We start from the raw sequence: 13,707 nt of genomic DNA on the forward strand, positions 1-13,707 counted from the left end.
CTTCCTTCTCAGTTTCGTTGGTCTGTCTCAATACAAGAAAAACACAAAAAAGGAGAGCAGAGTGTCTTGTCCTTGAAAATAAAGTAAGTAAGTACAAAATAAAATAACTTCATGGGTTAATTTACAATCAGCGCATCTGTTGACTGTGTTAGTAACCCTAACCCATGCTGCATGTCTACAGTATGTTCACAAGACCCTATTCCCTCCATTCCATGTCCTTCCTGCTGTCTTGAGAAAACAAATATAAATGGTTTCCTTGCTCAGGTGACTTGAGATCCATCTAAAAAGGAAAGGTCCTTTCATGTGGACTCTGTTGCCTTAGTAGCCTTGCTGGATCTTTTCACCCATGTTTCAATCGAGTCTCCTAATACGATGCAGCCATACTAGGATTAGAAGCATAGTGGCAAAAATGGACTAGATTAAAAGTTGATATATCTTAGATGGCTAAATGTCTTTATCTGTGAGGAGATGAGACTTGAGAAAAACGCTTCTAGCTTCATTCTTCCCCTTTCTCTGTAACTGAACACTGACTCGTGAATGACAACCCCAAAAAATGACAAGGGAGGCTTTCTTTCAGTAGATGCACCTGCGACAGGTAAACCATGGGTTTAGTCTAAGTCGACTGCTCAGAGCCTCGAGGCCCATTTTGCAGTGCAATACCGAACCAGGAAGCTACAGTACGACGCAAGATGTTTCTGCTCCGAGCTTCACGGCCAGTGGAGTGATCAATGTGTCAGCAGGCCAGCCCAGTTCAGGACTTGAGCTCTGCTCAGCAGTGCTACCCACGCAGATGTTCCATACCGTACCTTAATGATTTTCCTTGTTTTTTTCCTCTTGTCCCCAATGACCATCTCCCTTTGACACCTTCTCCTGTTCTGTGGTTCATGCTCTGCTCCTCTCCTCCATCTCTCCGTCCTCATATGTCTCTCTGTCCGTGTTCTCACCAAGTGCTCAGTGTCGCAGGAGGACGGTGGTTGCCATGTTGATGTCATTGTTGGAGGCTCGGAGGGCCTCCAGGGCGTCCGTTCTGGAGAAGCCCATTTCCACCAACCTGGCAATCTGAGTCAAACACAGCAGCAAATACATACAGAAAGATTTACATAACATCTCCCCAACCAATGAAAAGTTTGTTTTGGAAGTGTCCCTTTTATATCCATATATGGAGATCCAAACCTCCGATTCGACCATATAAGGGGATTTGTGATTTTGGTGAATCTAACCCATAGGCTTCGCGGATTGTCAAAGCTTTGCGTGATGTTTGTGCCGTTAAATTTAGGCAGCGGGCAATAATACTCTTTTACAGAGAGTCTCCACCAAGGTGATGTATGTTGTGTGAAATGTTAACATGGATGGTGAAACTGAAAGGAGCTCCAAAGAAAGAATCCATTCATGCACCGGACGGCTGGCCTTGTGGTCCGGGCACTTAGGCTCTAATGCCGTTCCCGACGACCTTTGCTGTGTGTCTCTCCCCGTCTTTCCTGTCTATCTTTACTTAAAAAACTATCAATAAAAAGGCAGAAAAGCCAAAAACAAATCTTTGAAAAAAACTGAGGAATCCATTCATGCTGCTGTAGCAGTGAGGCACTAGGTGTACATCTTTGGAGGGTAACAAGAACAACAATGATCAGATAGAGCTTCAACACAGTGTCTCGATGAAGTTGCCACCAAGAACGTCCCCTTGAGGTTCTCTACGTCCACACAGCTGTGCTGATAGAAGATATTATCTACATCTTGGGGGGGGGGGGGGGGGGGTTTCCTTACTGCAACATGTTTTCTGCATTTGATGCCAAGACCCTCAGATGGTTCAAGCCAAAAGATTTCTGGTAGTTGTTCCGACACCAGTATTGGAAAAGCTGCAGATACTGCCTAAAATGCTGGTATCGTTATCGGTGAGTATGTCAATATATGCCGATCCGATACCACGTCATTTATCACATGACGATATTTCATAATAGTAATATATTTTGATTGCTTCAGTTGATGTTGCACTTCTGTTTTATACTTTTACTATACCATTTACATTATTATTTTACTAACTTGTAGCTGCACTTTAACAATTATTAATGGATTTTTTATATATTCCTAGATCAGTAGTTCTCAAACTTAACTTAATTTCAACGAACCCCATAACTCGTGTGAGTGTACAAATGGAACCAAATGGGTTCCATTTGTACACTCAAAGAGTTACAGACCTGTAAGGATCAATTTGGAACCCCCTCCTCAAGGAACACAGAGGGTCCCTGGACCCCACTTTGAGAACCACTGTCCTAGATTGTTTTTAATTTACACACTGGAATCGGATCGGTACGCGGTATCGAACCGATACACAAGTTGTTGGTATCGGAATCGTTATCGGGAAGGAAAGAATTGTATCTGTACATCTCTCATAGCGTGGCACAGAGTGTCGCGCTTCTGGGGTCCCTGTAACAACATATTTTGAGATGGGGGTCCGCGGCCAAATACATAGCATTTTTGGGGGTCCTTGACATGGAAAAGTTGGAGCACCACTGATATAGCAACATACTGTTAGGATTTAGAATTTGTTTTTAGATTATGTATTTGGCCGCGGACCCCCCATCTCAAAATGTTTTGTTCCAGGATGTGCTGTTGCATGGTGGGAGAATGTATGACTATACAGTAGTACACTAGTCTCGCGTAGCCAGACAACTATTCCACAATCTCTGAATGCTATATAGAGTCTGGAACTACAACTCCCTAAATCCGAGAGAGGAAGCTGGCACTTCCGTTCACAAAAATATATTTTAAAATATATTTACATTTTATTATTTTATTTCCATTTCTGCTAAGCAGCAAGCTAAATATACTTAGATGATTTGTATTTATATTAAAATAAATTTGCGCGACTGTAAAGACGAAACGGGGGGGAGGAGGCTTCATATCCGGTTTATATTCTAATCAGGATCAGAGCTTCCGAGTCCCAGACTGTATGACCGGAAACATTTGAAAATTGTGGGAGGCAACAGTCTGGCCACGCGAGACTAGTAGTACACACACACACACACACACACACACACACACACGTTGATGATGACCTGTACATCTTAGACTTAAGTCCTAGTCTGAAGATTGTAGGTGGGTCCTGGCAGGTGGGTTCTGTTGCTACCACCAGCAACAGAAGAAAAACAATATGAGTGTGCTCACTGTCAGAGTAGTTGAAGATGAAAACGGTGAAGTTATGCAAGCTAGCAGTTATTCAGTACGGCCTCTGGAACAGTCCGGACTCCCACACATCATCAGGTGGGAACTGGCACCATGACAAAAGAAACTGGCACCATGACAAAAGAAAAAACAGCGAGCCCACAAAGAAAAACAACAAAACAAAACAAAAGCGTAAGGATGGAAACTGGCAGTAATGACTACTATTAAAGTGTGATCGCTGCCAACATGTTCTAGTTGTGTAGAAGATGAAAGAAAATAAAAGCAAAAACGGAGGGGAGAAAAAAAAACTGCCGGCTCACGAAAAAAAAAGAAAAACAAACAGAGCACACTAAATAATCTCCATCAGGTATGAATGCAGAAACAAAGGTGCTTTGGGCAAAGGAACAGACATTTGTAGGAGGCCGACTTCAGAAGACAGATGTTTGTAAAGACGAAATTGGAGTCGGAATTATGTCGGAGAAAAAAAACAGTTTCGGACGGACTGTCAGGACATCAGGACAGTCAGGACACCTGGGGGTGCAAGAGCGTCCAAATTTCTTTTTATCAGAAATTCTGAATGACGTTATGTAGTTATCATCACCTGCCTTTCCGGGAAGAAAAATGTGGACGTCGGAAGGAGCATGTCTTGCGCTTGATACAGAAGAAATAAATAGACACCGAAAGTAACCTTGTTACATAATACCAAACACTACGCTGTTGATCATCCCGACCAGCTGTCCGTTTGACCTTTCCTTTCACACTTTAAATTGAAAACCCCTACCTAAGCCACGGCAGGAAAATGCACACATTATCGTGATGTCGGCAGAAAGAAAGGCCTCTGCTTTCAATGAAAGCAAGTGAGAGCGTTCTTTATTCTATCAGTCAGTGGTGGAAAAAGTGCTCGTAAGTATCAATACTTCAATGCAGAAATACTCTGTTACAAGTAAAAGTCCGGAATAAAAAAATTACTAAAAGTACAAAAGTATTAGTATCAAAATGTACTCAAAAAACAAAAGTAGAAAGTACTCATTATGCAAAATGTCCCATTACACAAGTTTCCAAATGTATACAAATCTTTTGAAAATAGCAGATCTACAACCTCACAACGCATCATTTGCGAAGCATTGTACAACTGCAACCGTGGCATACACACCTGCTCTTCTGCGACAGGAGAGTTGTCCAGTAGTGGGGGCTGTGGCTGTGGCTGCAGCTGGGGGGAGGGGTGTGTAAGAGCCTGGGGGCGTGGCTGGGCCGGGGGCCGGTTCTGACCTCTGTGTCTCAGCGAGGGGAACAGCCTGGCCCAATCTAACAGACCAGCCTAAGACACACAGGCACAGGATCAGTTGCTGTCCACAATGACAATTTTGCATGTCGCTGCCGTCACGCAGAAACCTTGTATGTCCAAATTTCTACTTGACCCGTCCAATCCGGGAACGCATCCGTGTCATTTTAGATTCTAGCTATAACCATTATTTTATACTTTGGCTATTCAAAAATAGCAGATAAACAAGCTCTTGCTGCCACGCTATGAGCTTGTATATCTGCTATTTTTTTAATTAATGCCCAACGTCATACTACACAGTCACACAAAAGAGCAATCTAGCATCTACAAGCTCATTTTTTAAACGTTTTAATGTGGAAGTGGTTACGTGAGTCTGCAGGTTTTATAAATATTGAATCAATGAAAGATATTAACGAGAGCTAAATAACGACTACATTGGATCCATTGGAACACAGGTTCTTTTCTTCCATTTCCTGAAAAAAAAAGGGTTTTGGACATAAAAGGCAGCGACGATGTGCATTTGTGCATTCATGTTGCTGTAAAAACAAGTTAGCATGAGAGGCCATAGCTTTGCAACCTCGTGACCCCTTTGTCTTTCACAATGTAGCCAAAAGTATAAAATGTTGTATTTTAAGTTGTATTTATTTTTAAGTTGTATTTATGTAATCTGCCATGTGCATGAAGCTTGAGTGTTTTAGTTTGTTAGTCGTTTGTTTATTGTTCTTGAATTATGTCGGTTCATTGTTTATGTCAAATGAAATGCAAGTGTCCTGTGAGTCCATATGGGCTGGGCTTCCTTGGAAGCATGACACTTTAAATGTTCTATGACATTCATTTTCACTTTTTTATGTTTTTTGGGGGGTTTTATGACCTCAATTACACCCAAAAAATCTGAACTTTGAACATTCAGTGGATTTTCTGTGGTCTGGGGTTTTCTGAATAATTAGGCTGAAAAGTAATCTGAGCTTGGCCCTTCGGCAGTGAGGTCACAGCCGATTAATCCCGCCCACTCTCCTCCTCGCCCTTCCCCTCCCCTATCCTTTCCATTGGGGGGGGGGGGGGGGGCGGAGCAGAGGCGATGATTGACAGGCAAAATCCCTCACCAGCGACACCCGCAGGCAAAGATTTCTTTTTTCATTGCAGTTGAAAAGGCTTTAGAAATGTGAGAGAAAAACACCTGCCATGGATCAATGGAGTGGAATTTTTTGTTAAAACTTTCTATACACGTTTGAAGGACCATGACAAAGACTTTTAATGTGTGGTAAAACTGAACGTCATGAAAGCTTTAATAAAGAAAAAATCTATCAATCATGTAGTGATAAATGTTCACCAAACTGGCTCGTACACAATCACAAACAGAATAATATGCATCAGTGTCGCCGGATTGGACGTGGGGGGACACTAGTGGTGGGCGTGTCCACACATGGGCACGTGATGGAGTTCACAGTAAAATCCTCAGTGTTCGTGTACAAATGGAACCAAATTAGGGTCCATTTAGTTTGAATTTGATTTGATTTTGATATCTTTATTGACGAATATATCTAACAATTTGGTCAAAAGGATAAAACGTATTAAAGCTATTAAAGCTAACAGCTTGTGGTCCTTTAAAATGAGATGTATGTGTGAATTATGTAATGAGTGAGTGAGTGTGTGTTTGAGTCTCTGACTCAAGATTGAAAAGTCAGGGGTACAATTTACAATTTAGTCATTTAGCAGATGAGTCAAAATTGGAATTGGAATAAGCATGAACTCTAGTCAACAAACAAACAAGGTGAATAGTCACATAAGTAGAGTGCAAACAGAAAAATGTTGTGCCTCAAAGAAACTAGGATACCAGGTAAACAATGAACCTGGCATCTGTCGAAACAACATGCTAAAAAAATAACATTAAAAAAACTCTGAGAACAGTGTCAGAGAAAGTGTCAAGACAGTATCCCCACCCCCTCCCGTTACGGTGCCTGTGGTCCTTTATGCGTGAATTCCTATATTTACCTGTGACTGGGCCATGCCGTCCCTCCTAGCCATGCTGTTTGTTGTGTATCTGTATTTGTGTGTCTGTAAGGGTGTACCTGTGGCTGGGGCCTTGCGTTCCTCCTAGCCTGGTTGTACTGGGCCAACAACAGCTGTTGGTCTAGCATGTCCATCCTCTGCTGTCTCTGAATGTCCAGCGTGGCTCCCATCCCCAGGGGACTCTCTGTAGTGGACTGGGGCCCTGCCACACACACGCACACACACACACACACACGCACGCACACACAATGAATAAACAACTAAGTAAATAAACAAGTAATAATGATTAGAAGAATGATTGTTGCACAATTTAACAAGGGTAAATAAGACGTGCGTCTTTTTTAAAAGAGCCAACTCTTGGCAAGCAGCAGCCTTATGTTTCTTTCCCCTGGAGATTGATTGATTTTCTTTGTTGTTGTTAAAAAAAAAGGAGTGCCGACAGTCCATTCCTCTCAACATTTTCTCCCCATCAAGAATAATGGAGGAGACTCCGTGTGGAGACAGGGCTGAAGGGCCCACTAGGACCTGATCTTAGGCCAGCTGACCTGGAATACTCCACTGTTGGATTGGATGGATTGACATAAGGTTTTCAACCTTATGTCAATCCATCCAATCCAATCCATATCTATCAGTACATGGTGCTACTGTAAGTCCATGAAGGTTATCTGCATCGCTGAAGCACGCAGACTATCGAAAGCACCACAGCTTGCCCACATTCCCTCAAGGCACTGTCTGTATGAACTCATGCAGGCATCTAAATACTATAGCTGTTCTCCCTTCTGCCACCAGGGGCAATAGTCCATATTCACACGGCGGTCATTTTGGAATTTAACATTGCGTTGCTGTGGCAACTGGGGTGGCATTTCATTGACTTAATGGCAATATGGCCGCCGTGTGAATATGGTCTATTGGCATCAAAAACAGCTCGAGAACAAATCATTCAAAGGGAATTCTGGGTATTGTAGGATCGAACAGCAAAACATAATGTTCAGAGTGGAATGACGAGAATGTTTGACACAGCTAATGTCACAAATTGACTAAACATCCATATATTTGACAGTGGAGTATTCCATTGTTAAATGTATCAAAATAGTCAATCAAATGTAAGAATTGTTTTGAATAGATGGGCTTAATGTTGGAAAAAAGCTTGAAATTAAATAGTGAGTGTTAAAGGTTTGATCTTCATTATGCGTGATGGGGTCCTTGAAAATTGTTAAAAGCATGCTAGTGGTCAAGAGCTAAAAAAAAAGGTTAGGATATGCAGAAAGAATGCAAGTTTGTCAAGTAGTTGGTACTGACCTGAGAAAAGTGGCTCCAAGAGAAACCGTCCAATACGGGAAAGCCATGCGGGGATGAAGACAATATGCTGCATCTTTAAGATGTTGCCGTGGTACAATACACCTGATATCTGAAGAGCACATAAGAACAGACAGAGTATAAGGGTTGCACAGATGCACTGACTATAGTATAGACCCTTTTCCAGAGGGTGGCATAAACATTTCCTGTTCCGGGTCAGTTTCCCATTTTCCCATAGGGTCATTTGATTGGCTCCGCAGCAGATTTGGTTCAAATCTGCAGCTGCAGCCAATCAAATGAAATGTTTATGCCACCTTGTGGAAAAGGGAACTACAGTTGCAGAGAGCCTATTGGTGTCAGCTATTCTATTATGTGTCTGTCTATATCTTTTTTCTCCCTATTTTGTCATTATGCCAATTCCCCCCATGTGTATAGTCCCTGTCACTGCTGACCACTTCTGTTTGGTCTTGGGGAGGATGTAGACAACCATGTAGCTCCTACGATACACATGTCGCCAGCCGCTTCTTTTCACGTGACAGTGAGGAGTTCCATACATTGGGAGGGCGTAACGCGTGGATGAACATGCCATCGCTCTGAGTTCCACTGCCTGCTGAACAAGTGCCCCAACTAACACGCAGGAGTCACCAGTGCGCAACAGAGATTACCCTACCCAAACAGTTTCCCACCCACAAACACTGCCGACTGTGTTCAGCCGGAACCGGAGGCACCATGGAGGAATCAAATCCATCTCCATGGTGGTGGGCAGGAACTTTACCACTTTACCCAGACGTCTCATTTTACACAAACAGTAGACCAGAGGGTAAGTGCAATATGCCAGTGCGTAGGAGAACACCATGAGTGCACAACAAAAAACTGAAAGCTCCCGCCCACTGCAATTACAACACTTTTATTGTGAACAACGATAGACACTGATCATCCTGATGAAAGTTCATGCACCAAAACATTGTTCAGTTTCCGAGTTGTGTGAGTGAAGAAGACAGTGGGTGGGAGCTTGTACAAAAACATTAAACGTGTTGTGCAAAGTTCCCAGCTGTGGAAAAGGTCAGGGATCTATATACACTTCATTTCAAGTAATATACTGCATGTATTTTCTGACTTAATCAGTATTTGGACAATCTTTTATATCAACGCATTAACAATGGATACACACAATACTATAGTGTATCAACCAGCTGCACTGGAAAGTGCAACTGAACCTCACTGGTCATTATCCCTTACATATTAGATTTGAGATACTCACCAATCCACTGAGAGCAATCAGCCACATGAAAGGACTGGATGTCAGCAGCTAGAACCCAGCAAAATTAGAAGAGAAGAGAGAGAAGATGTAAGACAGAGAGCCACAGAAAGACAATCAGGCAGGCATGCATGCTGAAGTATGCATGTGTAGCAGATTCTCAACTTGGCAAAACCAAATACCCCATGACCACGTGAGATATTAGGCTTCCGTACAGGGCTACTTTAGGCTTTGTTTAGACGACAACGGTCTCTAGAGAAAACGTTGAAGTCCAGTTGCGTTCTCACTTTTTATTCTGCATTTGGACGGAGACGCAACAGTGATTGAAAACGCTGTAGTGTTCATGCCAGGTGGTGGTGACGCACTGCCAGACAGACCGGTCAAGCATGTGTAGAACCACTTACGTTCTACTTCCTGTCACAACTGTTTGTTTACATACACCAATGCAGCGTGGTTCTACGCAGGGTTGCCATTATTATAAGCGACTTTGGACTTGTTTTTCCTGTAATGTTGGCGCAGGCGCGAAGCGCAGCGTTTTCAAAGATTTCCACTCTGGAAGGGGGTTTCACTTCGTTGCGGTTTCAACCCCCGATAACGCCGTTACCGTCTAAACGGAAGGCACATCTGATATTTTATTTTGCCGTTTTCTCTAGAGAGTGTTGTCGTCTAAAAGGGGCATTAGTACACAAATGCACACGCACACACACCTGCAATCCCACCACGTAGACCAGAGATTTGTTGGTGATGGGGATGTGTCCCAGGACCTGTGTGACTGGCACCCTGGGTATGGAGAGGTAGAAAGGCACAAACAGAGAGTACACTGGGGACAGCCTGAGGGAGGGGAGAGAATGATGGGGTCAAAGGTCACCAGGGAGATGGACAGAAGAGAGAAAAAAGATGTAAGAACTCACAGCCCTGACGAGTTCAAAAAAAGGTGTATGTTTTATCTCTGTTATTTTGTGCAATTAATACATGTGAAAATCCCAACATAACAAACATGACTTTGTTCTGTGGTTCTTGGTCCTTGAGGGGGTTCCAGGGGGTCCCTAGCAACATTAGTTAATATAGCGTAAAAATCAAATTTAACCACTTTAAACCCATCTACGGCTCTGAAAATGGCTAATCTACAAGCTCACGTGACACATCACAACGTTATGTGAGCTTGTACAGTAGATCTGCTTAATTTTTTTTTTAAATATTTTTAAAACATTTTAACAACACACATCTTGTATGGGGGTCCCTGGTACAAAATATTTTCAGAAGTGGGTCCGCAGCCAAATACATTTTACATTAAATTGGGGGTCCTTGACATGAAAAAGTTTGAGAACCACTGACTTACAGTAGCTAATCAGTGGCTATGCATCTAGTAATACGCTAAGAGGAAAAATGTGTTTTGCTGTGGTAGAACATTATTATTACCCTGCCATACACCCCCCATCAAGATGGGATCTAATTATGGCTATCTAATGGAAAGTTGGAAGATGTGGATCCACCGGACAGTACTGTATGTGAAGCACATTGAGTACAATACCTGGTATGAAATATTCTATAAAAATAAAATTGAGTTGACACGCTGTTATTCACTGTTCGGTGAAGCAATATCCTTGTGGTTTGTTATTGCCATTGGGACTACATTAACTTAATTTATGCTATGACCCTGTCAGAGCACCAACCGATCTACTTTGGGGTCCTGACCCACAGGTAGGCAAAACTGAATTCACCGGATGATGTCACACAGGTCAAATAAGTCCCTGATTAGATGGCTAGAATCATGAGAAGCAGCAACACAGAGAGACACTCAAATAGAGCATCAGTTATATTTAGTGTGTAGCTCTTAGAACAGACAGTGTCTACTCACAGTCCTGCAGGCAGTTCCTCCACACGATACTCAAACAGGAAGTAGACCGCCTGACCCAGAAGGAAGTCAAGCAGTGCAGACAAAACCCAGGTCCCCAGAAGGAAAGACTGGAATAAAGGAGGGGCTATATGAGATGCTAGGAGCAAACTGGGCATAGCAGAGAACTACAAATAAATCAACTCTCGACTCTTGCTGGAGCCCTCATTCGATACCACTTTGACTATGCTTGCACCTCTTGGTTCTCGAACATCTCAATGTCACTAAAGACTAAGCTTCAGACCTCGGAAAAACAAACTGATTCGATGGGGCCGATGACCCACCTATTTCCAACACATTTTGCTAGTATGGGATGGCTCAGGGTAGAAGACAGGGTTAAGCAATTAAAAATGGGATTATTTTTTTAAAGATAGTCAATACCCTCATACCTGACTAACTACCTCACCAAAGTGAGTGACACCCACAATACTAGAGGGAGCGACAACAACGATCTGGTACCACCCACCTATAGAACAAACATGGGTAAATTCTCTTTCTACTGCACTGCCACTATCCCTTAAAAAATGTGGATCACTGACTTCAAAACAGGCCTGAAAATCCATCTTTCAGGAGGCCAAACTCCCATAGAAAGGTGACTGCATTCACTGCCTACAGTTTTTAAAATATTTTTTTCATTTTTCTACTCTGTACATATAGTGTCTTATATTTGTTGACTGTATTTTTTATGCTATGTTGATGATTTGAATGCATAGGACCACAATGGAAACAAGTCCCCAGGACTTTTTTGTGTTATCCTTTTAGCTCAATTAACGTCTGACTGTACCTCGTGCTGTTTACATTTCTGTCTAATAAAGTATTCAATAATCAATCAATCACATATTCATAGATCATACTAATATTAGTTATTATCTAACCAACAATCAACCATACATCTCTATCTATATATGTACTTACAGCAAACTTCCTTGTACCAAATCTCCTCTCAAAGATACGAAAGTTGTAAATGAGCAGGCTGCTGCAGAAAGTGTCTTTCAGGTCCAGACAGATGAGCCTGCCACACACCCACCTCCATACCTCCACAACAGGACAAAACATCACAGAATGTTCATTAGATTAATACATTTAGAACAGTTAAAACACACACACACACACACACCTCTATGGCACAGTAGTGGACTCCACCACTGTTCCACAGAGTAGGGATGTAGTTTTGGTCGGATGCAGTTTTATTCAATTCATGCTCTACAAGATGTGCATGCCATGTTTTTGTTGTTACTGAACAAACGTAATGCATAAGTGTCATAATGTTAGGTCATTTATGTCATTCTTACACACACACACACACACACACACACACACACACACACACACACACACACACACACACACACACACACAGGCCCTACTTGCTGCTGCTGTGTGATGGCCTGCAGGTTGTAGGTGAACAGGCCCTGGTACTGTGGCAGCAGGGTAAGCATCACAGTCAGTCCACTGAGGACCAACAGGAGGCCTTTGGACAGAGGAGCCTTGTCTAGGGTAGAAATAGAACACAACCATAGTTAGCATAGCAATGGAAACTGCCAGAGAGATTTTTGTTTGTGTGTGTGTGTGTGTGTGTGTGTGAGAGTGAGTGAGTGAGTGAGATAGAATTCTATGTATGTATGGGCGGGGCAGACGCATGACATCTACAGTCTGTCGTTACGTTAAAGATGACAACCGTATTTGACGTTACCGTTTATCAAATCAATGGCGGTGTCATGTTCACGAACACGTATCGATTAATTAAATACACAGGACAGGACCCCAAAGGAAACAAGCCATAGCGCTTTCTTGGGTTATCCCTTTAGCATCCTTTTGTATGAAACTCTACCTCTGTGCTTTTTTTTGGGGCAAACTGTTAATAAAGTATTCAAATCAATCAATCACAAACAAACCGAAAAAGCAAGACTGCGCGTTGATTCACTGATTGTTTCAAAGCGATACGTATACAGAAACACAGACACAGCTCCTGGTAAATGAATGACAGAGCAGAGCTAACATGAACTAGCTTGGGCTCATTGGAGGACAGACAGTCCCTCTTCAAAAACGACATCATCACCGTTATTATTATACTCACACAGGCCCCGAGAGCCGGTGGTCGTAAACATGACGTCTAGACGACTTTATAAATAGTCAGTCAATGTGTGGAGATCAATTCAAGCCAAGGCACGAAGATATTCAGTCCAAAACATTGAAATAAAGTTTAGAGAGAAATAACAGGCAGGCAGCAGCTAGGATAACTATGTACTACAGGAAGCCCCGAAGCCCAAAAGTCACTTCCGCAACACACTGGGATTCTGCACTACCGAAATGTATCGCATGAGGGCGCTGCTACTCTATAATGGTATTGTACTCGACTCTACTTTGCTTAGGCCAGCTTTATCTCGAAGGTCTTTCATTTGGTTGATGTATCCTTTAGTTTTAAAAGCACGTTTGTGTAGACAGTATACAAGTTTTAGTTTTAAAATACATTTTCATTGAAATCTTGTAACTATTATAAATGTTAGAGGCAATTTGTAAAACTGTGTTACAAAGGGCTTCACAGATAACAAAACAAAGGAAACAAATAGCAATAGCAATGTCACACATAAACTTCAAAAGTTATCAGACTAAAAACAAATAACACAGACAATGCAACAACAAATAACTGCTTGAGTTATGAGTGATTTACAAGGTGACACAAATTCTGCCAGCCTATAAACTCTTTATTCTCATTAATATAACAATTCTTTATTATACTCATTAAGTCATTGGGCACAAGAGGCAAAGGAACAAACACAGTAGAGACTTTAAAATGGCCAGTGGGGC

The 13,707-nt window shown here is 42.2% G+C and overlaps 1 protein-coding gene across 1 annotated transcript; it reads right to left on the bottom strand.

Annotated features, from left to right (window-relative positions):
- Window positions 1-820: 820 nt before the first annotated feature.
- Window positions 821-13,134, bottom strand: ubac2 (UBA domain containing 2). Its single transcript, XM_080450304.1, has 10 exons — window positions 12,977-13,134; window positions 12,267-12,391; window positions 11,815-11,934; window positions 10,864-10,970; window positions 9,713-9,836; window positions 9,009-9,056; window positions 7,751-7,859; window positions 6,511-6,653; window positions 4,313-4,477; window positions 821-1,059 (listed from the first exon to the last, which is right to left on the bottom strand). Exons 1-10 carry the CDS (start codon window positions 13,005-13,007, stop codon window positions 952-954), a joined length of 1,080 nt encoding a protein of 359 aa, XP_080306430.1. The 5' UTR covers window positions 13,008-13,134; the 3' UTR covers window positions 821-951.
- Window positions 13,135-13,707: the final 573 nt, after the last annotated feature.

Source organism: Gymnoscopelus braueri (genome assembly GCF_963280865.1).
Source record: "Gymnoscopelus braueri genome assembly, chromosome: 14".
Taxonomy (NCBI): domain Eukaryota; kingdom Metazoa; phylum Chordata; class Actinopteri; order Myctophiformes; family Myctophidae; genus Gymnoscopelus; species Gymnoscopelus braueri.